Consider the following 25,621-nt stretch of genomic DNA (forward strand, 5'->3'; position numbering starts at 1 on the left):
TCTAGGAGTACAGATTCATAGCTCCTTGAAAGTGGAGTCACAGGTGGATAGGGTGGTGAAGAAGGCATTCAGCATGCTTGGTTTCATTGGTCAGAACATTGAATGCAGGAGTTGGGATGTCTTGTTGAAGTTGTACAGGGCATTGGTGAGGCCACACTTGGAGTACTGTGTACAGTTCTGGTCACCCTATTATAGAAAGGATATTATTAAACTAGAAAGAGTGCAGAAAAGATTTACTAGGATGCTACCGGGACTTGATGGTTTGACTTACAGGGAGAGGTTAGACAGACTGGGACTTTTTTCCCTGGAGAGTAGGAGGTTAAGGGGTGATCTTATAGAAGTCTATAAAATAATGAGGGGCATAGATAAGGTCGATAGTCAAAATCTTTTCCCAAAGGTAGGGGAGTCTATAACGAGGGGACATAGATTTAAGGTGAGAGGGGAGAGATACAAAAGGGTCCAGAGGGGCAATTTTTTCACTCAAAGGGTGGTGAGTGTCTGGAACGAGCTGCCAGAGGCAGTAGTAGAGGCGGGTACAATTTTGTCTTTTAAAAAGCATTTGGACAGTTACATGGGGAAGATGGGTATCGAGGGATATGGGCCAAGTGCAGGCAATTGGGACTAGCTTAGTGGTATAAACTGGGCGACATGGACATGTTGGGCCGAAGGGCCTGTTTCCATGTTGTAACTTCTATGATTCTATGATTCTATATTGTTTAATCTGTATCCTTACATGAAAGCAGACGAGGTTGTGAAGGTGTTTGCCGCTGCTCGCAGAATAGCATTTTTTTAAAACCATGGAATAAAAGAGGACACATCATATAACTGGTCTTCCACAGTATTCTAGGTTGCATACTTCTGAAGAGTCCATGTACTGTTCAGACACCTATAGTAGAGAAGCTGTTTACTAGTAGACCAGTTGAAAGTTTAGAGCAAAGAAGGAGGCCTTTTGGCCCAATATGCCTGTCAGCTTTTTGCAAGAACAATCTGACTGCTCTGCTCTCTCTCCATACCCCTATATCCTCCTCTGCCGCAAATATTTATCCACTTTTCCCTTAAATGTTTCAATAGTCTTTGCTTCAACCACTCCCTGTGGAAAAGCTTTCCATACTCACAACAAGTATGTTGTTTCTGCATAAAGAAACTTTTCCTGACCTTTCCCCTTACTATCTTAGTGACAGTTTTAAATTTATGTTCCCTTGTCACTGACCAAGCAAAGGAAATAGTCTTTTCCTATTTACTGTCAAAATCTTTGATGATTTTTAAAATACCATTAGGATATCGTTTAGAGATTTAATATCTTAACATTCTCCACTGAAGTGGAAATAGTCCCAGTTTCTCAAGTCTCTCCTCACAACTATACTTTCCCATCCCTCCTATCATTCTGGGGAATCTACATTAATCTGCTTTTTATGGCTTTATATAACTGTATAAAACTGTACATAGTATTCTCTTAACTGTTACCATTGCCTTTATATAAATTTATCATTGCATCTGCTCTTGTACTCTTTTTTATGGCTTTATGTTCCTGAACTTGTATTTTCAGGATATTGTGGTGGTGAAATTGATCTACGCAGCAGCATGAGATGGAGTGATAGCAAATCGGCAGCCCGTTTTACACTCTGCCTGACTTTCTTTTCCATTCAATGATGAGGTGTAAAACTGACTGCCGATTTGCACTCCATTCATTTTGTGATACTAGCGTCGACCAATTTTGCCCCTTGGGGGTGATTTTAGGAGGCAGTTGCGGGTGCGTTGGGGACGGGGGGGCTCCGAAAATCGCGGAAATCCCATTAGGGTTCGGAAGCCAGCTCCAACCCACCGACTTCCGAGTTTCCCAGGGACCCACCTGTGTGTGCGCGGGCAACCCGGAAACGGAAGTCCCGCTGGCAATTAAAGCTGGTGGGATGACAGTTAAAGAGCCAAATGTACCTTATTGAGGTACTTAAGGTACTTTACCTGTGACAGATTAAGTAGTTAGAAAATTTTTTAACTTAACTGGGTGGCTTGCCCACCGCTTCTGATTCACGCCTGGTTTTGCCGGATCAGGGAACAAGAAACTAAATAAATTAAATTAAAAAATCATGGAAGGAAGTGAAAACATTAAATGAACCTACCTTTGCACCCTGCTCCGATGCCCCTCGTCACCCCCTCCCCGACGTCCCCCGTCTTCTAGTCCAGCGCCGTATCTTCCAACTCTCCATATTAAATATACCACTTGTCTGTCTCTTCCGCAAACCTGTTTTTTGCAGTTCTTCCCACTGTTTGCAAAACCCCTTATTTTGAAAAATTTTATCAAATTTTAACATTGTGCTCCCGAAGTCCAAGTCCAAATCACCTATATGTACCAAGAGCAAAACTAGACCCAGCACTGACCTGGGGTACACCACTTCCAACCCTTGTCCAACCTGAGCAACACTCATTAATCCTAAAACTTTATTTCCTGTACAGCAACCAAAATCTGTTCATACTGCTATATTTCTGCTACACTATACACCTGAAATTTTGTAACAAGCCTCACCTTAGTGACTGCCTTCTGAAAATTCAGAAGTGGCTCAAAAGAGGCGAAATAAGTGACTGTTACATTGAATACACTTCATTGGTTTAATATGTAAACAGCAAAGGATAGTTACTATTTCTATATTTGAAAATGTAGCTGTGAGTATCATTAACCTGTTTAGTTAATTATGGATTCAATTGCTGTTCACTAAGATTTTTTTTTAATTGTTCTTGCGGCAACTGAGTAAGTTTGAAAATTGGAAAAGATTAAAGAACAAAGTGAAAAGAAAAGTGAAGTATCACATAGGCAGTGCATAGTGGGGTATTTTCATGAAATCTTGGGAATTCATTTTAATAACCTAGCCTTAGTTATCCAACTTTATGTATAAAACTAGATGGGATATTCCCCCCTCCGCCTCCCCCCCCCCCCCCACCCCCACCCCGTGTTTCTAATTAATCCCAATCTTACCATTCACTTTGAAATATTCTCCATGGAATTAATGGTAAAGTTTTGTGGGTTTTATAAATACTTTGTACTTAAATCGGCTCAAATTTAAGTGGAATGAATTGCCGTACAGAACTGATGACACTGCAAGTGCTCCAAGCTACACGGGGAAGAAGAGTGTTAAACAGGACTGCTTTGTAGGAATATTGAAGTAAATGTTTGCTTGTTTCTATATTCATGGTTAATGTATGTTGTGCTGTTGTTTTAATTAGTACTAAGCTATTTAATGAAATAAACTAGAATTATGTTTTCGCTACCATTTTAACTAAGGAAACAAAATTCTTAGCTGCTAATTGGAAACATACTTGACACAAAACCCAAAACATTGTGTTAAGTATGTAGAAATGTATTGCACCCTGTAGACACAAAACTGTAATATGGGAAGGGGGGAAAACCATACTGACTGACAGTAATTCCATTCCCAGTCTCTACAAAATCCTGAACTATCTGTAAATACATGAATGCTCAGCAGGGTGAAGTCTGTGTTAATTTCTACCTGAAATGGCAGCATGGGTGAACAGATAATGACACTAATTACTTTCTCTGTTTCTGAGTTACGTTTTGATTAATTGTACCCTTTCAGAAATACGCTTTTGTCATTTATTTGAAGATTTCTTTTATTCTTAGAGCATTGAGCTAGCAAAATGGCAGAATATTCTTGTTGTAAATCTGATTTTATAGCTACACTAGTGAAGACCATTCACTTGGGAAACTGTTGATGTATTTTTATGTACAGTTGAACATATATTGTTTGGGGATTTATAAGAAGCATACTGATTAATTCTAAAGATGATCTGTATCCTGTAAATGATGGTTTTGAAATTCAGTGGTGTTACAAAGCCTTGGGTTTTGAGTTTCGATTAATCCATTGTCACTTTCTGAAGTCCAATACTTGTGGAAAAATAACCTTTCTGGATCATACTGACTATGCAAGAATGTATATTTGTTTTTCTAAATTATTTGCTTTTGGATGTTTTTGATCCCAATAACTGTCTGTGCTGCTTGATGGAACTTTTTCACTTTTTGACACCCAGCGTCACCACCAAGTGCTCTCAGATCAGGTATAACATGGGTTAGATGCAGAATAAATTCCCCTTTACTCTGTCGTAGTGGGTTGAGACTGCTCAGACTTCTTTCTTGTAAGATTCTTACAGCTAGCACAGAAAGGAGACTTTCATTGTTATCACTCACTGCTGGATTCAAAGCCGTGGGACAGCGTGCCAATCCACTACAATACTCAGTACCCGTGTTGACACGCTTGTAACAAAATACTGTTAACCTATTCTTTAACCCTGAACAGTGGAACTAGAAACTGCTGTAGGGACCTCTGTAAATGGAGGAAAATGCAGACAATATGCATAAATCATCTCATATAAACCCATTAAGAAATGCCAAGCTGGTATAGATTTTGGGTGCTAGAAATGTTTTAATCATGGGCATGTAATAATGGTTTAAAAATTCAAATTTTTAACACATTGGAATAGTATATGTGCAGACTAAATCACCAGTCCAACATTTATAACTTAATAAAAATTAAAATCATTGAAGTTTACAGCACATCAGGAGGCAGTTTGGCCTAACGTGTCTGTGCCGCTCTTTGCGACACACTTGGCTCTGTAAATTTAAATGCACGATTTGCTCATTTACCTTCTAAGAATTTGTTGTTTTTGTGTATTATTTATTTGAACATTTTTAATGTTAAACCAAAACTGCTTATTAACACTACAGACATTTTTTCAGATGTTTTCTGAAGGCTTTTGGTGTATGTGGTCTTAACTGCAGTTGGGGGAGGAGGGGCAGGAAAGCAGTTTTATAGAAGAAAACCATTATAGTCTTGCTTTGGATTTCTTCCTCCAGATTTCAGTGTACATATTTAATTTCAGGACCATGTTTTACAAACTATATTAGATTCATTGCATGGCTATCCAGTGCTTGTTCATTGTTTATAGATTAGAGCCAAGATGAGCTGATTACACAACCTTCTGACGTCAATGTTGTACTTCTGGAAATCTGCCACTAGATTCTGCGTAAGCCTACTGTTGACCACATCAAATAAGAGTATTCATGTGGTCTATTACTCTGGTTGTCAAGGCAACCCTGTAGCCCTTGCATGCATCTGCTGTGACACAGTTTATAATTGGTATTTATTGTTGAGGCTTAAAGAATTGTATTACACTGTCGTTTTTGTCAGTAGAAAAATATAGCCTGACGCTGTACCTTAAAATTGGATTATTGATTTCACATTTCACCATTTCTTTGAAGTTTGAAATTTAAAGTATGCATTAACTAACATGGTGTTCACAGCCCTTAAAAAGATGGACTTGTAGTAATTGGATATACTGTAGTATATTTTCCTGTAGTCTTTATGGTGGGGAGAGAGAGGAAAAGGTCCATCTTACTGTACTACTAGCTGCATGATTCTCAGTACTTTTAGTTCTCATCAGTAGGACCTTTATTACCCTACTACGACTGTCATATTCTGTGCTGTACTTGAGGTTTAAAAAAAATCTTCACACAAATATACACCCACTAAACATGCACAAGAGTATCTGGCAGTGAATTTATCAATGATTCATCCTCAGGATTGATTTTGCTCATATTCATAATTAGGTTGAGCTTCCCTCTTGCACTTTGACATTCTCAGAATTGTTGAATTGACTCACTGCTAGCCATTTTCTATTCTATATTTACATGGTAGTTTTGACATTCTAAAACCTTATTTTGCACTGCTGTGGAGATTCAGTACTTCTAGATTTTTCTCTTTGGTGCTATCAGAACACTTTTGTTAGGATAATAAATGCATCCATATTTTGAATCCTAACTGCATCCATATTTTGAATCCTAACTGCATGATCCTGCGAGATCAGTGAGCTTAGAAAGTTTCTGCTCCATGCACACAACAAATAGACAGGATACAACTAAAAGAGGATACCCAGTGAGTAACCATGAGATAAATCTGATCACTCATGAGTGCGTTATGACGGCCTTATTTATAAGTTAATAAACTGCCTGTTACTCTGATCTCGGAACATGCAGGTTTCAGGATAATTTTGGTTTCAATAAAATATTGAATTGTAATTAGATATTTTAAATTTTGTCTTGATAGACATTATAAGTATAGAAGTCACAATACCTACTTCTGTCACTGGCCAACATCTTAAAAAAAAATACCGATTGGGATTTTTAACTCATGGAGTCATCCGGTCCCCCAATGTTGTTTCTTTAACGGTTTAGCCAGGGAAGTTGGTTGAATACTCTAGCCATATCCCTCAATCCTGTGTCTCAATAGAAATTCATCAAATTGTACCTTGAACTCATAATACAATCTGCTTCAGCACTCCAGATGAGGTATGATTAACACAGTTTAAATCAGAAATCACCTGGGCGACGTATTTCTACTTTTACTCACCTCTGCTCCACAACCCCCCTCCCCCCACTGAAATCCTTATCCACACCGTCAACAATGCCCTCAATTTTTCCAAAACCCTCCTTGTTGGCCTTCTGACCTCCACTTTCTAAATGCCAACTAGTCCAAAACTCTGCCACCCACATCTTGTTCCGCACAAAGTCCCACTTGTCCATCAACCCTGTCCTCGCCAACCTACACTGGCTCCCTGTCCCTTACCACAGTAGGTTTGAAATCCTCATCTACAAATTACTGTACAACACCACCCTACCCTATCTCTGCAACCTCCTACAACAACAACTTGCATCTATGTAGCATCTTTAACATGGAAAAATGTCCCATGGCACCTCACAGAAGTAAAATCAGACAAAAATTGACACTCGGCTAAAGTCGGAGATATTAAGAGGTGTGACTAAAAGCTTAGTCAAAGAGCTAGGTTTTAAGGAGGAAAGGTTTAGGGAGGAAATTCCATGGCTCAGAGTCTATAGGGCTGAAGGCATGGCCACCAATGGTACATAGGAACAGGAGTAGGTCATTCAGCCCCTCGTGCCTGCTCTGCCATTTGATAAGATCATGGCTGATCCGTGATCTAACTCCATATACCTGCCTTTAGCCCATATCCCTTAATACCTTTGGTTGCCAAAAAGCTATCCATCTCAGATTTAAATTTAGCAATTGAGCTAGTATCAATTGCCGTTTGCGGAAGAGAGTTCCAAACTTCTACCACCCTTTGTGTGTAAAAATGTTTTCTAATCTCACTCCTGAAAGGTCTGGCTCTAATTTTTAGACTGTGCCCACTCCTCCTAGAATCCCCAACCAGTGGAAATAGTTTCTCTTTATCCACCCTATCTGTTCCCCTTAATATCTTATAAACTTCGATCAGATCACCCCTTAACCTTTGAAACTCTAGAGAATACAACCCCAATTTGTATAATCTCTCCTCGTAACTTAACCCTTGAAGTCTAGTAAACCTATGCTGCACTCCCTCCAAGGCCAGTATGTCCTTCCGAAGGTGCGGTGCCCAGAACTGCTCACAGTACTCCAGGTGCGGGCTAACCAGGGTTTTGGATAGCTGCAGCATAACTTCTGCCTCCTTGTACTTTAGTCCTCTAGATATAAAGACCAGCATTCCATTAGCCTTATTGATTATTTTCTGCACCTGTTCATGACACTTCAATGATCTGTGTACTTGAACCCCTAAGTCCCTTTGAACATCCACTGTTTTTAACTTTTTACCATTTAGAAAGTACCCTGATCTATCCTTTTTTGATCCAAAGTGGATGACCTCATATTTGTCTACATTGAATTCCATTTGCCACAGTTTTGCCCATTCACCTAATCTATCAATATCGCTTTGTAATTTTATGTTTTCATCTGCACTGCTCACAATGCCACCAATCTTTGTGTCATCGGTAAACTTAGATATGAGACTTTCTATGTCTTCATCTAAGTCGTTAATAAATATTGTGAATAATTGAGGCCCCAAGACAGATCCCTGCGGGACTCCACTAGTCACATCCTGCCAATGTGAGTACCTACCCATTATCCCTACTCTCTGTCGCCTTTCGCTCAGCCAACTTCCTAACCAAGTCCATACTTTTCCCTCGATTCCATGGGCTTCTATCTTAGCTAACTGGTGGAGCGACGAGAGGGAGGGATGCGCAAGAGGCCACAGTTGGAGGAACACCGAGTTCTTGGGGGTGTTGTAGCCTGGAGGAGGCTACAGAGATAGTGAGGTATAAGGTCACAAAGGGATTTGAACGCAAGGATGAGAATGTTAAATTGGAGGCGTTGGGGGACCTAAAGTTAATGTAGGTGAGTGAGCACAGACAAGATGGGTGAATGGGACTTGATACAGATTAGGGCAGCAGAATTTAGGATGAGCTGAAATTGGAGAGTGGAGGATAGGAGGCCACCCAGGTAAACATTGGAATAGCCAAGTCAAAAGATGATATTGACATGTATAAGGGTTTCAGTAGCAGATGGGCTGAGGTGGGGGCGGAGATGGGCAATGTTAGAGATGGGAGTAAACGGTCTTTGGAGAGGTTGTGGGTTCGGAAGCTCAGCTTGCGATCAAAAAGGACGCTAAGGTTGTGAACAGTCTAGTTCAACCTGAGACAGAAATCAAGGAAGGAGATGGAATCAGTAGCGAGAATGAGGAATTTACGGGGAGAGGTGAGAGAAACGATGATGGCTTCGGTCTTCCCAATGTTTAACTGGAGGAGATTGCGGCCCTTCCAGGACAGGATGTCACATAAGCTGTCTGACAACAGAGGTAGTGGAGGGATTGAGAAAGGTGGTGGAGAGGTAAAACTGGATGTCACCAGTGTACATGTGAAAGCTGACCCCATGCCTTTGGATGATGTCGCCAAGGGGTGGCATGTAGATAAGGATGAGGCGAGGGTGAAGAATAGATCCTTGGGAGACTCCAGGGTAACGACAGAGGGGCGGGAAGAGAAGCCATTGCTGGATATGTTCTAGCTATGATCGGATAAGTAAGAGTGGCACCAAGCGAGGACAGTCCTATTGAACTGGACAGCGGAGAAGAGGCGTTAGAAGAGGATGGTATGGTCAACCAAGTCAAACACTGCAGAGAAGTCAAGAATGACAGAGGGATAATGCACCACAGTCACCAAGGATGTCATTTTTGACATTGGTTAGAGCAATTTTAATGCTGTGGCAAGAACGGAAACCTGATCAGAGAGATTCAAACATAAAGTGGAAAAGGTGGGCATGGATTTGGGAGGCAACGCCACGTTCAAGAGGAAAAGGAAATTGGGATGTTTTGCAATGGCAGAAGTGTCAAGAGTGGGTTTTTTGAAGAAGAGGTGATGACAACTCTTTTGAAAGGGTGGGGTACCGTACCTGAGTGGGAACCATTTACAGTGTAACCTAGGACGAGTACAGGAAGGAAGTTGGATGGTCAGCAGTTTAGTAGGAATGGGGTCAAGAGTGCAGGAGGTGTATCTGATGGACAAGATGAGCTCGGAGCATGATGGGAGATAGAAGAGAAACTAGAGAAAGATGTGGGTTCAGCATTAGGGAAGGGGGCAACCTTGGAGAAAGCTTGGCTTGGTGGGCAAGGAGAAGGGGGCGGATGAGGCAGAAGTAGCTGAATGGATAGTCAGAATCTTAGTGACGAAGTCTATGAGCTCTTTGCACTTGTTGGAGGGGGCAGGGAAGAATGGTATATGGAAATGATTGGAAATGGAGGAAAAAAGTAGGGGTCATCTTTGTTTTCCAAGATGATCCTGGAGGAATGAGCAGTTTTGGCAGAGGAGAGCAAGCCTCGATAGTGCTTGATGTGTCCAACCATATCTTATAGATGATTAAACCAGTTGTGCGCCAGTTACTCTAAAATCTGCGTCCCTTGGACTCGGATCGGAGGGAATGACCAGGGTGGGAGAGAGTAAGGGTTTTATGGGTGACAATGGCATTAAAGGTGGAGGTGACAGAGTGGTTGAGCAGATTGACAGCTGCAGAAGGCAAGGCATTATGTTTCCTTCTTTATCTTGTGATCCTATAACTCTGGGTTCCTGTACCACCTCTATCCACCATTGGTGCCAAAGCCTTCAGCCGTCTCAGCCCTACTCTCTGAAACTTCTGTCTAAGCTACTTCTATCTGCTCCTTTAAAATCCGCCTTAATACAGTGTCTCAATAAGCAATCTTGTGGTCATCTCTCCTAGCTCCCCTACTAAAAGCCAGCATTCTTTCCTTTCTTCTTCTGTCAAGCACCTTGGAGTATTTCTCGATGTTAGAAGCTGTAGAAATGCTGGTGCAAACCAAAAGCTCATTTTGCTTTTTTATACTGCAGCCCAGCCCTGAGAAAATGGTTTCACAGATTTATCCACAGTTGTTCCTAAATCTTTTTTATGATTAGCCTGCCATATGATTCTTCCATTTAAGGCATGCTCCCTCTTTTGGTATCTTCTCATACAAATTATTTTACACAAACTCCATCTGCTACCTGCTGGCCTAATTAGCTAGGTTATCTCAATTCTTTTAACTCTGGTTGTGTGGTATTTTGGCATCATCTGGAAATTTGCAGATTTTGCTTATGATACAATTGTCGAAGTAAATAACATTTTAAAATACACATTCATAATCCATATTTATAATGGAAACTGCCTATGTAAACATATCAGCTGTAATTACCCTCTTCTGCCAGTGGTGATGCTACAACAAGTGTTTTGTGTCTCCCAGCAACTCAGCCTGTACTGCTGGAAAAACTCTACCTTTCTGCTTCCCAAATTGCTGTACGTTTTGCTATTCAGCTGTAAATACTATTTGAAAAATGAGGACCAAAATACATGACTTCAAAATGAAGTTGAATTGCATTAGCACACCTGATCGCATTGTGTTTTTTATTCGTTCATGGGATGTGGGTGTCGCTGTCAAGGCCAGCATTTATTGCCCATCCCTAATTGCCCTTGAGAAGGTGGCGGTGAGCCGCCGCCTTGAACCGCTGCAGTCCGTGTGGTGAAGGTTCTCCCACAGTGCTGTTAGGTAGGGAGTTCCAAGATTTTGACCTAGCGACGATGAAGGAACGGTGATATATTTCCAAGTTGAGATGGTGTGTGACTTGGAGGGGAACGTGCCGATGGTGTTCCCAAGTGCCTGCTGCCCTTGTCCTTCTAGGTGATAGAGGTCGAGGGTTTGGGAGGCGCTGTCGAAGAAGCCTTGGCGAGTTGCTGCAGTGTATCCTGTTAATGGTGCACACTGCAGCCACGGTGCGCCGGTAGTGGAGGGTGGTGGATGGGGTGCCAGTCAAGTGGGCTGCTTTGTCCTGGATGGTGTCGAGCTTCTTGAATGTTGTTGGAGCTGCACTCATCCAGGCAAGTGGAGAGTATTCGATCACGCTCCTGACTTGTGCCTTGTAGATGGTGGAAAGGCTTTGGGGAGTCAGGAGGTGAGTCACTCGCTGCAGAATACCCAACCTCTGACCTGCTCTTGAAGCCACAGTATTTATGTGGCTGGTCCAGGTAAGTTTCTGGTCAATAGTGACCGCCCAGGATGTTGATGGTGGGGGATTCGGCGATGGTAATGCCATTGAATGTCAAGGGGAGGTGGTTAGACTGTTTTGTTGGAGATGGTCATTGCCTGGCACTTATGTGGCGCGAATGTTACTTACCACTTATCAGCCCAAGCCTGGATATTGTCCAGGTCTTGCTGCATGCGGGCTCGGACTGCTTCATTATCTGAGGGGTTGCACTGCAACTGAACACTCTGCAACCATCAGCAAACATCCCCATTTCTGACCTTATGATGGCAGGAAGGTCATTGATGAAGCAGCTGAAGATGGTTGGGCCTAGGACACTGCCCTGAGAAACTCCTGCAGCAATGTCCTGGGGCTGAGATGATTGGCCTCCAACAACCACTACCATCTTCCTTTGTGCAAGGTATGACTCTAGCCACTGGAGAATTTTCCCCCTGATTTCCATTGACTTCAATTTTACGAGGGCTCCTTGGTGCCACACTCTGTCAAATGCTGCCTTGATGTCAAGGACAGTTACAAGGGCAGTCATTGTCCTCTAACCCTGTTTCATTTGAAGACTGCACTTGGTCTTAAGTACCTCTGTGAAGTTCCCATTTATAGGTACCTTCTTGGGTCAATCCATTTACCTTTCATATTCCACTTGATTTGATATCCCACACATCTATGGATCAGAGATGATAGGTAAAGTAAACTGGAATTATTTATTTCTGTCCAGAATCAAAAAGTCGTATTTAACATTACTGAATTACTCAATATTTTGAAACTGAAACAGACAAAATTCTATTAGTATTTTTGAATATCAATCTGAGTTTGTATATATTTATTTGCATTAAAGTGATTCAATACAGAAAATCTAACCATGGCTGGAAATCTGATTGCTTTGTTAATTTAAATCTGTCTCTTACTGCATATAAATTTTGCATTACTGTAGTCTTGTGATGCACTGCAGGAGGCTCCACTGATTTGTAGGATTGTAACTGTGTGTAGTGCTTCACTTGGCCCAGAGGTTGGAACTGTTTCAGTCCTTTTGCATGATTCCCCATTGATACTTTTTGATACTTTCCTCTGGTTAGGATCATGTCAGTGGCATTTGAAATTGAAGACAAAAGGAGGGAGGACTGATTTACCTCTTGATTGTGAAGGGTCAGATGTGTTGGGGGTGCTAGTAGCTCATCTCTGCTCAAACTGCATTTTCATGTTTGCTGAGATAAATGTTGAAAAGGAATTTTGTAGGAAATGGCATGTTGAACTCTCATGTGGCACTCTGCCTTGTAGTTCAACATTAACTGTGGATTGTGGGGGTGTAAAGAGATGCATTATGTCCCTATGACTTGTGCAGTATCTCTTTTCCCATAAATACGAGTTTAATTTCCTGAACCTGATTGCTCACAGACATGGCCAGCCCTTCAGAGAAGACCAGGTTTGAATGCTGATGTCTTTATTCCAAATAGCAAGACTGGACAATGCACAATGCTTTGTTAGCGGAAATGGGGTTGTCATGAGGGCTCATAAGATACAGATCTTGGTCTGAGAAGAATTGTCATTAAGCAGGTGAATATATAATGAAAAAATGTATTTTGTTTGGGCAATGTGCATCACTATTGGCAAGAAGTTGAATTTCCTTTTGCTAAATGTTTATTAGGATAGCAAATTATAGGTAGAGTACTGACAGATGCATTTGTTTTGCTTGAAGAAAATGAAATTAAAACCTCCTTTTAATAAATAATGTTTTACAAGCCCTTGCAAAATAGTTGCAATTGTGGCTCCCAAAATTTTCCAGTTTAATGCTGCAGTAATCCCTATTTTTGTTTGTTTCCCTGAACACAGTTAAGAAAGCCTTCCTCTTTAAGAATGATATTTGGTCTGCCTAGTGCTGCTATCCATTGTGAAGATATTTCAGTGTGGAGGGGAGTTATAGGAATGTGCAATTTGTATACTTGCAGCGCTGACCTCTGCTCTTTGCTGGATTCCTGCCAATCACAGTCAGAGCCCAAGGGCAAAGAGCAGAGGTCATTACTGTGACTATAAAAGCCGGAAAACTTGAATATCATTATGGATGGCACTAGGATGAGCAATTTGTTTTTAACCCTTGCAGCGTTGTCCATGAGTTTAATCTTGTAGGTGCTGTCAGACTCCAAAGCGATCGACAGATTTATTCTTAAAGCGGCGCGTCCTCCTGTTTTGATGTGTTCTTGCATTTCATTATATCAGCGATGTAAACATGAGGTTTTTGATTGGCTGTGTTTCACAATGGACAGCTATAGCCAGGGAAAGAAGGAAGTAGGTTTTAAAGTTGTTAGTTTAGGTCAGACAGGAAGAAAATAACAAAAACAGGAGAGAGACTAGAAGGAAATAAGGATACACAGGGTTTGCAGAATTCACACTTTTTTTCATATTGTGTTTGTTAAACCTGTAGTTTAGAGTTAAGATTATGGTAATAAAAGTGCTCCTGACATCGCTGTAACTTTGTTACTATAAAATCAGTGCTTATTACTGTTTTACATATTATACGCTTATTACGTATTACAGTGCCACAATGTGCCAAAAACTTTAAGACTCAGAATGACAGTCTCTCCCTGGGATTTGCCTACAATCTTGGGGTTGAAATCACTCGGCTTCTTTGGAACTCATTGACTGTCTTAATGAACAGGCAGCTGTGAAACAGTGTAGTCAGAAAAAGTATGTGTCAAAACATTGAACAACTGTTCAGTTTCATTTATCAGAATATCCGTTCATGCTGGAGAATATCTGTTCTGTGCTGTGTAATAACTGATAATACTACCTTGCCTGAACTCTTAAGGATATACCTGTACCACCGTGTAATGGGGTGGAAATCACATTTTCTTCACTGTTGACTTTTCCAAAGCCATCAAAAAAAAGTCCAACACCAGTTATGGGATTATTTGAAAAGAAAGAAAAGAAGTCAAAGTATACAAAGTAAAACCTGTTTCATCTTGCTTGCGAGGAGTGTCTTTAATGGTGACAGCAAATTCTCAAAACCTAGCAATTTGTGGAATCTAATCATGTTAACACAGGAAACCTCAATTATGCATATCTACCCTGGTTTATACATGCTGATGGAATTGATAAATTTTACTTTTTCTTAACTGAGACTCGAAACTTGAGTGTACTCATACTTAAATGGATAATGTATTCCTGCATTTTGCAAATTCAACAGAATTTATATGTCCAAGTTGGATTATCTGGAATACAGACTTTTTGTATAATAATACAAGCCCCGTTTTAATGGTATTTTAAAAGTATGTTAATATTGGGAATATATAACAGATTTTAATAGTGATTAGCATGTGCACAATAAGGTTAGTTATCATAATTTGAGAAACTTGAGAAGATCAAATAAAGTATTGTATTTTCTCATCAAAAATTCTTTGACCTTAAATATAGGCTGTAATGGGACTTCTTAATTAACTTTGTTGTAACAAGATTACAGTAGTGTTGAATAGAAAATAGACTTTCCCTAATAGAAAAGAGAAAAAAATGGTTAATATTTTGCGTTTTAAAAACCCTTCATGAGAATTGGAAAAATGTAGATGTGAAATGTACTTTATAGAATTGATCTAAACAAAAAGTTGAGGTGAGAACAACATATAAAGGGCTGCAGAAAGGGAATGGGGAAGTCAATTTCAGACTTGAAGACCAAATGGAGATGTGCAGTTATCCAATCTGCATTTGGTCATCTCAGTGTAGAGGAGACCTTATCATGAATAGTAGATTGGAGAAAGTATGTAGCAAGTCTTTTGGGTGCTCTGCACAATGGTGTGGAAGGAAGCAAATGTACAGATCGGGGGGGAAGAAATTTAACTGGCGCCGGTTTCCAGTGCGAGGCGGGCGGTGCAATCCAAACACAACTGAAGATGTTGGTGAGAGGCTTGAGCCAAGCTAGCCTGCAGGTAGGCCCTGGGGGGATAAAGCAAAGGTGGACAAATCCAGGCTGGCAGTGACCCACAGTATTTTTGTGGAGTCAGGAACGTAGGAATTGCTAGATGAAAAATGACCAGGATCCATCTAGTTCACCTACCATTCTCGTAGTCACATAATACAACGATAATGGAGTTTTGACTAATCATGGAAATCATTCTCTATCAATTAGTCTACAAGAGACCCAGGCATGATGTGAGGAAAACCCCCAGTGGTGAAAAGCTTTGGGAACCATAGGTCCAAAGGCACATGTTCCTCCCAAGCATGTTACACTTACCATAAGTCATGTCTCTAATTACTCATATACCTCATCCCAAAATATTATTTTCTGAAATCATGTTTCCGCAGATTAGTTTTGAATTTACCCCCTTCAAGTGCAGGCAGTGTTCTCTGGTTCTACTGTTTTGAACAAGTTGAAACTGCTTGTCTTGGTCTACATTATTTAGTCCCTTTCAAATCCTAAAAACGGCAATCATTTCACTTCTCCACCGTAACTTTTTCACTGCGAACATGCTCAATTTACGTATTCGCTCGGCATGATCCAATCCCTCCATCATTCTGTTTTTTCTCTTCTATATCCTTTCAATAGTTGCAATATCCTTTTTGTACTGCAGCTACCTGAACTGTACACCTTATTCTTGGTACAGTCGCACCAATGACCTATAAAGTGGCAGGATTATCTCACTATTTCGGCTCAACATTGACAGCTGATTGGCTTTACTCATTGCCACCGAACATTGTTGCGATAGCTTCAATTTATTGTCAATCAAGACCCCCAGATCCCTCCCATTTTCCTTATGCAATATTTTCTTTCCATTTAAGTAATAGTCCCTTCCTAGATTTTATGTCCCAATGTGAAGCACTGCATTTCTCTATATTGAATTTCATCTGCTACCTGTCTGTTCAATTCCCAAGTATATTCATATCCTCCTGTAACTTATCCTGTTCAGCTTTGCAGTCAACCACCTTCATTAGCTTTGTGTCATTTGCAAATTTAGCCACTGTACTTGTGACTACCAGCTCCAGATCATTTATGAAGATATAAAACAAAAGAGGTCCCAAAACAGATCTGTGTGGGGCCCCACTGGTCTCATTCTCCCACGCTGATGACAATTCCTACTTCAACACCCCTCTGGGTTCACTCAGTCAACCAATTGCACATCCATTCTAAAATATTTCCACTGATTCCTGCTTTCTTTATTTTCGGTACCAGCCTTTTCAGAGGAACTGCATCAAAGGCCTTACTGAATTCCAAGTACACACATCCACTGCCTTAGCCCTATCAAGCTCCTTTGGTATACCCTCCTGGCTCCACTGAAATTAAATTGTAAAAAAAATGTTCTTACCTTTTTGTGAGCAGTCTATCAAGGACCCTTGATTAGGCTGCTGAAGACTGGAACAGCTGGGCAGAGCATGAGCTGCGCAAGCTCCATTTGATGACCAATATTCCGTCAAGGTCTTACATCCTGCATTAGGACCCTGATTTGCATATGCAAAGCATCCAACGTTTGTGTCAGCTGGGCACAGGATACACAAGTCACCTTCCAATTTGGCATCCACTGCACTTCGGAGATATCGCATGCAGGAGATCACTGCCCGAAATTTGTACCCCTAATGTTTTTTTTCCCCCAAAAAAATGGGTGTAACGGTATTTAGTTTCTCGCCTGTGATGTAATTAGCTGCACAAATTTCCTATCTGATCTCATTCAGCACCCCAGGATATATACTGTCTGGACATATGGATTTCTTGGTCTTAAGTCCTCTAATTTTTCAAATGCCTCTACCACACTGACCAACATCCTCTAGGATATTGGGTACGCTGCAGAAATTGCATAGCAAGTTAGTTCTAACTTTTTCTCTAGCTACTCTTTTGCTGTTATGATGTGGGAAGGACTTTTTAATGTGATTAACATTTAAGACATAGGAACAGGAGTCATTGAGTACATTCAAAACAGAGATCAATAGACTTTTAGATATTAAAGGCTTCAAGGGATATGGAGGTAGTGCAGGAAAATGGCGTTGAGGTAGAAGATCAGCCATGATCTTGTTAAATGGTGGAGCAGGCTCGAGGGGCCGGATGACCTGCTACTCCTATTTCTTATGTTCCCAGTGTGTGTAACCATTAATCTGGTAGATCCCTGTGTGGTTATCAATTTCTTTGAAAGGTCTCACTGTGTTTATCAATCCCAATTTACAGGACCAAGTGTTTTAATCAAGCCCCCCGATAGGTCCCACTGTGTTTATCAATCCCTCTGATAGATCCTAGTGTGTTTATCCATCCCTCTGATAGGACCCAGTTTATTTATCAATCTCTCTGATAGGTCCTGCTGTGCTTATCAATCGCTCTGATAGGCCTCAGTGTCTTTAACAATATCTCTGAATGTCCCAGAGTGCTTTTGATGCCCTTTGATAGGTTCCTGTGTATTAATCCATTACTTTGATAGGTCCCCTGTGTGGTTATCAATTCCTCTTAAAGGCTCCGCTGTGCTTATCAATCCTGATCGTAGGTCCTAGTGTGATTGGGACATTTGGGGGGAAAGTTAATGTGTTTATAAATCACTCTGATAGGTCCCTGTGTGTATATCCATTTCTATGATCGGTCACAGTGTGTTTAACAATCGCTCTGAATGCCACAGTATTTTCATTAATCTCTCTGAAAAATTTGCAGGGCTACGAGGAAAGGACGGGGGAGTGGGACTAGCTGGATTGTTCTTGCATAGAGCCGGCGTGGACTTGATGGGCTGAATGGCCTCCTTCCGTGCTATGATTTCTTTCTATAGTTCTATAGGCCACTCAGCCCCTCAAGCCTGCTCCGCCATTCAATTAGATCATGGCTGATCTGTACCTCAACTCCATTTTACCCGCCTTAGTTCCATATCATATTCATCATCGTCATATTCAGCTCCACGCTATTTTTTCGCTTCTAGTCTCCCTTTTAAGCTGTTCTAGCAAATTCCCTCACCCTCCCAGACTTCTCTCCATCCTATTTCTTTGTTGCCTTTGTTCGTCTTTTTTATTCCCAATTTAATTGTCTCTTTAATTCATTTGAGGGAATACTTATTTAACTTGCACTCGTTTTTTTTGGATGCATATTCAACATTATTATAGTTTTAAAGTGTTCCCTTTTTCGTCAATTCTGATTTCCTTCAGCGATAAAGAAAGAACTTGCATTTATATAGCGCCTTTCATGACCCCAGGACTTCCCAAAGCGCTTTACAGCCAATTAAGTACTTTTGAAGTGTCACTATTGTAATGTAGGAAACGCAGAAGCCAATATGCACACAGTAAGGTCCCACAAACGGGAATGTGATAATGACCAGATAATCTGTTTTACTGATGTTGGGTGAGGGATAACTATTGGCCAGGACACCAGGGAGAAGTCCCCTGCTCTTCTTTGAAATAGTGCCATGGGATCTTTTAAGTCCACCTGAGAGGGCAGACGGGACCTCGGTTTAATGTCTCATCCGAAAGATGGCACCTCCGATAGCGCAACATTCCCTCAGTACTGCACTGGAGTATCAGCCTAGATTTTGTGCTCGAGTCTCTGGAGTGGGACTTGAACCCACAACCTTCTGAGTACCGAGAAATTTGGTTGCTGTAATTCAGAACACTACTGGTACGTATCTTGACTTGCAAAGAGTTGGCATGTCCCTTAATCACTTCTGACACATCCACATATTTTAGTATTGTTGCTCACTTAGATTCATGCTGAAGTATAGAATATCTTAGTGAGGGTTGAATCATTTTATCAAATTATATGGGATTGGGTATGTTCACTGTGGAGTGGTACATGGCCTTTTTGCAAGTGCCAAATTGCAAAAGCTAGATGACTTTCATTGATTTAGCTGTGGCATATGTTTGTTTATTTGCACAGCTTAGCTAAATGTCGTACAAATTTTAAAATATCCAGGTAAACATTGCTGATCATTTCAAACGATGAGGTTGTTTGGAATAGAAGAACAATGACATTAGTGTTTAAATGAAATGCAGGTGTGTAAATCAAACAACACAGTGGCACAACAAAATAAATGCCAATTAATTCCTGCATTTGTATGTTAAATCTTCTAAGACTTGTCACTCAGCATGTTTAAACCAGAATGCTCTTAAACATTTGCTAAATGTTTTCAGATAACAACAGCAGAGTCAGCTTCATTGGTTACACAAGTCTTCTGGTTAAGCTGTTGTTATGCTGGTTATAAATATTTAAAATTACTTGATAGACAGAAAAAGAGTGAATCCAAGGCAGTAATTTAGTTTAGTGATGTCCCAAGCCACGAGACCAAAGCTCAAGTGGTTTAGAATATCATCTGAGCTCTTGGTTGGAGCGCTGAATTTGAGATGTATAGATTAATAGGTTTATATGTTTTGGGTTTAATTCTGTGCTAGCATCGACTTAACAGTGTGCTCTGTTGATGTGCAATCACCTTTTATAACCAAAGGCTTAATGATTATTATAAGACAGCACTGCAAGTTGACCACAAAACAGTTGATTATATAGGACAGAATTTCTCATTATTGTGAAAATATAGAAGCAGTAATATGCTAGCATTTTTCAATCCTGAAATTTTTAAAGACTTTGACTCTGAGGCAGATGTTTGCAGTTACAATAAGTTGGCTTTGACACTTCAATTATTTAACAATTCTTTCCCTCCCCCTTTATTTAACAGCTGATCCCAAAGCCCAGCGAGCAGCCAAGGCAGCATGAAAGTCACCCTGAAGAAACAGAAGAGGAGCTCCGAGAACATCAGGCCATGCCAGAAGAACCGTACTCAGACAGAGGGGTCAATCAGAATGAGTCTACAACTATGAACAAGGTGGTACAGGTCAAACAAGAGCCGATCGAAAGTGATGAAGAAGGGGAAGATCAGCGAGAGCAACAGGAGCTGGAGCAAAGAAAGAGGCAGGCAGAGCAACAGCAGGAGCTACTCTTCAGACAGGTATTTTTGTGCTTTAGTGTACATAAATATTTGTACTACATTAGCAACTTCATACAAGTTCAGCTGAGCGCAAGGAGTTGTGTGGAGATAAAGGGTGAGAGTACATAAGTAGGAAACTAGATTTGCCTTCTCAAACTAGCTTTTGTAGTTTGCTTTAAATTAGACCAGTTACAGTACTTTCAGCTGATAAGAATTTTTAGATTAGTGTGTTTTTGATTACCTGAAAATGTATAAGAATACAAGATTTCCCCATGGTACTAGCTCTCCCCGATCGGCAGGAAAGGAGTGGAGGAGAAATTAAAATGGAGCGGCTCCATTTCCCACTTCGCTCCCGCTGATTCCCCATTTTATTGCTGCTAGTTTTGGTGGTGGATATGGTTCCAACCAAACTCTGGCGGAAGTTTTGTTAATAAATACAAATTGAAGTCCCATGGTGTACATGGGACCCCGATGGCATTGTAACCCGTTCCTCAGCGGATCATTGATCCCGCCAGGTAAATTTGTCAGGAAGCCAGCGAGGCCCTCCGAGGTAAGTTTAAAAAGAAAATTCCTTAGGGTCCAGGAGGCAGATCCTCCGATCTTCACAGCCCTTCTGCAGGCCAGCTGCCGTTTTCCATCCGATATGGGCAAGCAACTGACTGGTGGGCTGTTAAATCTGCTGGACCTTTGACTTAAGTTCCCGGGCAAGAATGCCATCCACTTTTGCCGGCTTCTTGCTGGGAATTAAAATCAGCCCTCCAGTTTCATTACAACATAGTTTTCATTTTAAATGGTGATTAATATTTTTAGCCTAACCACATAAATGCATAATACAAGCATCATTTTTAGTGACTGACTTGTTTGTTACTTTTACTGCTGCCTACCACTTTATTCTAATTGTAAATCTCATGAATGTTACTTTCTTCCCAAGTGCCACCAGCCTTGTAATATATTTTGCACTTGTATTCAAAAGAACAAATAAACCTGGACCATGAATTGTGTGTGGTCTGTGCCAAAGATAAAGACATCTTTGCTTCATGTGTTCGTTTAATTCAGCTGGCTGTCATGGATTGACTAGTTCACACAAACAAAACCTCAATACCCAAAGGTAAGGATACAGGTTCACTGACGTACAGGGTAATATCTGACTCCAATCTCTGATCAGGACACGTCACAGAAGAATCAGTGACAGGTTGAGAACTAGTAATCTTGTTCAGCAGAGATCAATGCTGGTAGGATTAATGAGATTGTGACAAAAATATTTCAAAGAGAACAGAGATATGTCATCAGTCCAAGGATGTTTCAAGTCTATTTCTATCATGCTTCTTAAAATGTTTTAGGCTTAATTGTTCTCAACACAAAAAGCACAAATGGCTGCATTTTAAAAAAATATTATGCTTGCATTTTGTTGCATAGAAATTTAAGGCACTGATTTGTATTGCTTTTTTGTAAATAAATCTGCATAATTGCTTGAATCTTTACCCATGAGATGATTCCTGTCTGCTCATCTGCAGTTCAGAGCCCTAGAGCTGACTTTTATTCAACTTCTACTGTAATCTATCCTCTCTTGTGCATAAACATGTTGTTAATTATTTCAAGAAACCTAGTGATAACTTGGGATTTTAAAATAATGCCATTGGCAAAGATAAGTATCGATGGGGAATGCTATTTGGCCCATCTTGTTCAACCTTCCAGAAAAACCTACCATCCCTTGTATGGTATCTAACTGCCTCTGAATGACGGAGTTTTTGCCTTCAATGTTCTCCCCATTTCAGGCAGTATTCAATCTTTGTGATTCAGGACCAAAATGTTGGTGCAGTGTGTTGGAGCTAATTTCTGGTACCACCGAACAGTGGGTTAGGTGTTAGTGTATGGAGTTTCCCCCATATTGAGTTCTTGATCTCGCCTTTACTGCCATTGGAAATCACCAAGTGGAGACTGAGCATTTCTCCACAGATGTCATTCCAGGTTGTGTCCACCCATCTCCCACTTCTATGGGTTCAGAGCTTCATTGCTAGAAGCAGGGTCAATCATGACAAGACCAAGGAAAGGCAGAAAATAGAAACCAATAAAAAAGGGTCTTTTATTAAGGCTGTTCTTTTATTATTTTATGATTTCCTTCCTATTGTGTTCCATTCCAGATATGTATAGATGATTTTGGGAAGGGATAGAGATATGGGAGAAAAACCTCTACACAGTAACCAGTCCTGACATTATGCAATTAAGCAGGAGATACTGTACCTCAAGAATTGTTGCTATACTTTTTGCAAGCAATTTTAAAATTGAATTGGAGAAGTTATTTTTCTGAAAGAAGTAGGTTGTGAATTGTGATCTGGTAACTAACACATAGAGGAAGAAAAGCATAAGACATAATTCAATTTTTCAAAAATGTTTTTCCTTCCTGGTATGAAGATCCCAAGTTTTCTCACCCTCCCTGCTGGGACGCTCCAGTGATACTGCCAATGGACAGTGTCCCAGACTAACTTGATAGAAAATGGCCTTGGTTTCAGCTAATATATCAATTATGGCTGTACTTTAACCCATTTTGTAATATATTAACCAATATAATCCTCATCATCCTCATATACAATATAATCCCCTCAGATAATGAAGCAGTCCATGCCCACATGCAGCAAGACAACATCCAGGCTTGGGCTGATCAGTGGCAAGTAACATTCGTGCCACACAAGTGCCAGGCAATGACCATCTCCGACAAGAGAGAGTCTAACCACCTCCCCTTGACATTCAATGGCATTACCATCGCCGAATCCGGCACCATCAAAATCCTGCGGGTCACCATTGACCAGAAACTTAACTGGACCAGCCACATAAATACTGTGGCTACAATAGCAAGTCAGATTTGTGGCGAGTGACTCACCTCCTGACTCCCCAAAGCCTTTCCACCATCTACAAGGCACAAGTCAGGAGTGTGATGGAATACTCTCCACTTGCCTGGATGAGTGCAGCTCCAACAACACTCAAGAAGTTCAATACCATCCAGGGCAAAGCAGCCCGTTTGATTGGCACCCCATCCCTCCACCCTAAACATTCACTTCCTTCACCACCAACACACCGTGGCAGCAGTGTGTACCGTCTACAGGATGCACTGCAGCAACTCGTCAAGGGTTCTTCGACAGCACCTCCCAAACCCGCGACGTCTATCACCTAGAAGGACAACGGCAGCAGGCACTTGGGAACAACACACCTGCACGTTCCCCTCCAAGTCACACACCATCCCGACTTGAAAGTATATCACCGTTCCTTCATCATCGCTGGGTCAAAATCCTGGAATCCCTACCTAACAGGTGGTGGGAGAACCTTCACCACACAGACCGCAGCGGTTCAAGAAGGCGGCTCACCACCACCTTCTCAAGGGCACTTAGGGATGGGTAATAAATGCTGGCCTAGCCAGCGATGCCGACATCCCATGAACGAATAAAACAAAAATTATGCATTGTTTGAAAGCTGCTTTGTAATTTTCATGGCATTAGCTACATACATTTTACCTTGGCTTAGCTAAATTCACATCCAGATAAATGAATGCAATACTTTAAACATTGTGAAAGTTCTGATATGTACAAGCTTTCATAGGTGCCATTCTATATTGAACCATTCTATATAAAATTTAATTGTAAATTTATTTTATACACTACAGTGTGTTCAGTTCTTTATTGCAATTGCTAGCTCCCTACAGCTTATTGTTCCCTGTTTGTAATCTAGTTCCGATAATAGGGTGTTAACATTGTTCCCCAACTGAGGATGCTGCTTTCAAATTTTAGAAGTAGCCATGTAGAATCTGCAGTTAGGCAATTTTGTTGAATGGAACGTGGATGGATAGTTGTTCATTAGCATCAGAAATGTTTCTTATATAACTCCCAAGACAAGCGTATATGGCCGTAGTCAGTAACACAGTTCAAAAAGGGATGGAGAAGAAGGAGAGTGTGCGAAGGGAGAAAAATGCTCTAACAAATAATCTTAAAGGATGTTCCAATCCTGGATTTTCTATTCTGTGTAAACAGGATTTGCCAGTAAAGTTAACAATTCTTGCAAGTCGTCCCCCCAATCCTCCACAGATATATTTACTAACTTACTCTCCTATTTGTTATTTGATAAATTAGGTTCCAATATTCCTGATCACCAAGTGGCTGAAGGAGTAAAGGTACCTCCGGGTGTAGCACTAACCATTCAGACCAGAAGGTTCCAGTTTCAATTTCTGGAGGAGAAAAATCAACCAAGGCTCCTGCTCCCGATTGTTATTGAGTGACCCTGGCTAGAAAGTGCACACATGCCCATGTCAGATGAGGAAAAGAAGGCTACCAGTGCCTGCAGATCCATATCCCAGCAAAGATCATCACCTTCCGGAGAGGGGAGAGAATTTTGAAAAAAAATAATGTTCCCATAGTATTCCATATAAATATTGCATCTGCAGTAGGCACCTGCCACTTGACATTAAAAGCACACACTAAGTGGCAGGTACCCACTGTCTTGAACTGGAAAACATTTCTTTGTTGCAGAGGAAAAATAAACATATTGGAAGGTGGGAGAAACTTGCTAGCCTTATTGTTATTACTGATAGGTAATGTTTAGCTGAATTTGAACCTTGAGTCTGGAATATATGTATAAATTACTTTCGTAAACTTTGCTTCATTTTGGCCCCCATTGGAGTTGCCAATGCCTGTAGATGTCTGTTTTATTCAAGTTCATCACTGTAATACATTGGATAATCAAGTACATAAATGGTGATCACAGCTGAGTGACTCAATGCACAGTTCAACATGTCAAGTCACACAGGAAAATATATGCTACAGCATATGCTGAGGTAGATTATACAGCATTTAGTGCAAGCAACATTTGATGAATTATGCACTGGTCTTCCTGTAATGTTCAAAGCTTGTGTGTGTTGTGGTCTTTAGCATTGACCAGAGACTGGCTTGTGCTAATAGAGTTATTCATGTAAAATTAAGTATGGTACCTTGAGACTAATGTTGTGCATTTCTATTGACACCAGCTAAATAGTCGCAAAATGTACCAGAAGGATCTTTTGCAATTGGCTTCTGCAGGGATTTCAAATTGTGTTTGTATAGATAAATTATATTCCTTTTAAATTAGGCCTCTTGTGACACCTTGTTTTCTGTTGCATTCCCATGAGAGACAGCTAGGCAGGGACCTCTGTCTGTAAGAAGACTCATAGGAACATTCCATTCCTGATGACGTGTCGGCACCAAAAAGCTTATGTATGTAGCCAATGAGGAAAGTACACGCTGTTGTATTTAAACTCCACAAGGGGTTAACCCACTTAAAATGTGCAGACGTGTGGAAGTACAGCTGCATGAAGACATTTGGGACACAGCTAGTAACT

General features: G+C 40.8%; 1 protein-coding gene across 11 annotated transcripts in view; it reads left to right on the forward strand.

Moving 5' to 3' along the window:
- Window positions 1–25,621, forward strand: part of hdac4 (histone deacetylase 4) — a 408,670-nt gene that overhangs the window by 317,619 nt on the left and 65,430 nt on the right. For all 11 annotated transcript variants that reach the window (XM_067987940.1, XM_067987944.1, XM_067987946.1 and 8 more), the window contains one exon: window positions 20,014–20,283. In XM_067987940.1, the coding sequence (XP_067844041.1) occupies window positions 20,014–20,283 (270 nt within the window). The remainder of the gene's footprint in view (window positions 1–20,013; window positions 20,284–25,621) is intronic.

This window comes from Heptranchias perlo, chromosome 7, assembly GCF_035084215.1.
Source record: "Heptranchias perlo isolate sHepPer1 chromosome 7, sHepPer1.hap1, whole genome shotgun sequence".
NCBI classification, from domain to species: domain Eukaryota; kingdom Metazoa; phylum Chordata; class Chondrichthyes; order Hexanchiformes; family Hexanchidae; genus Heptranchias; species Heptranchias perlo.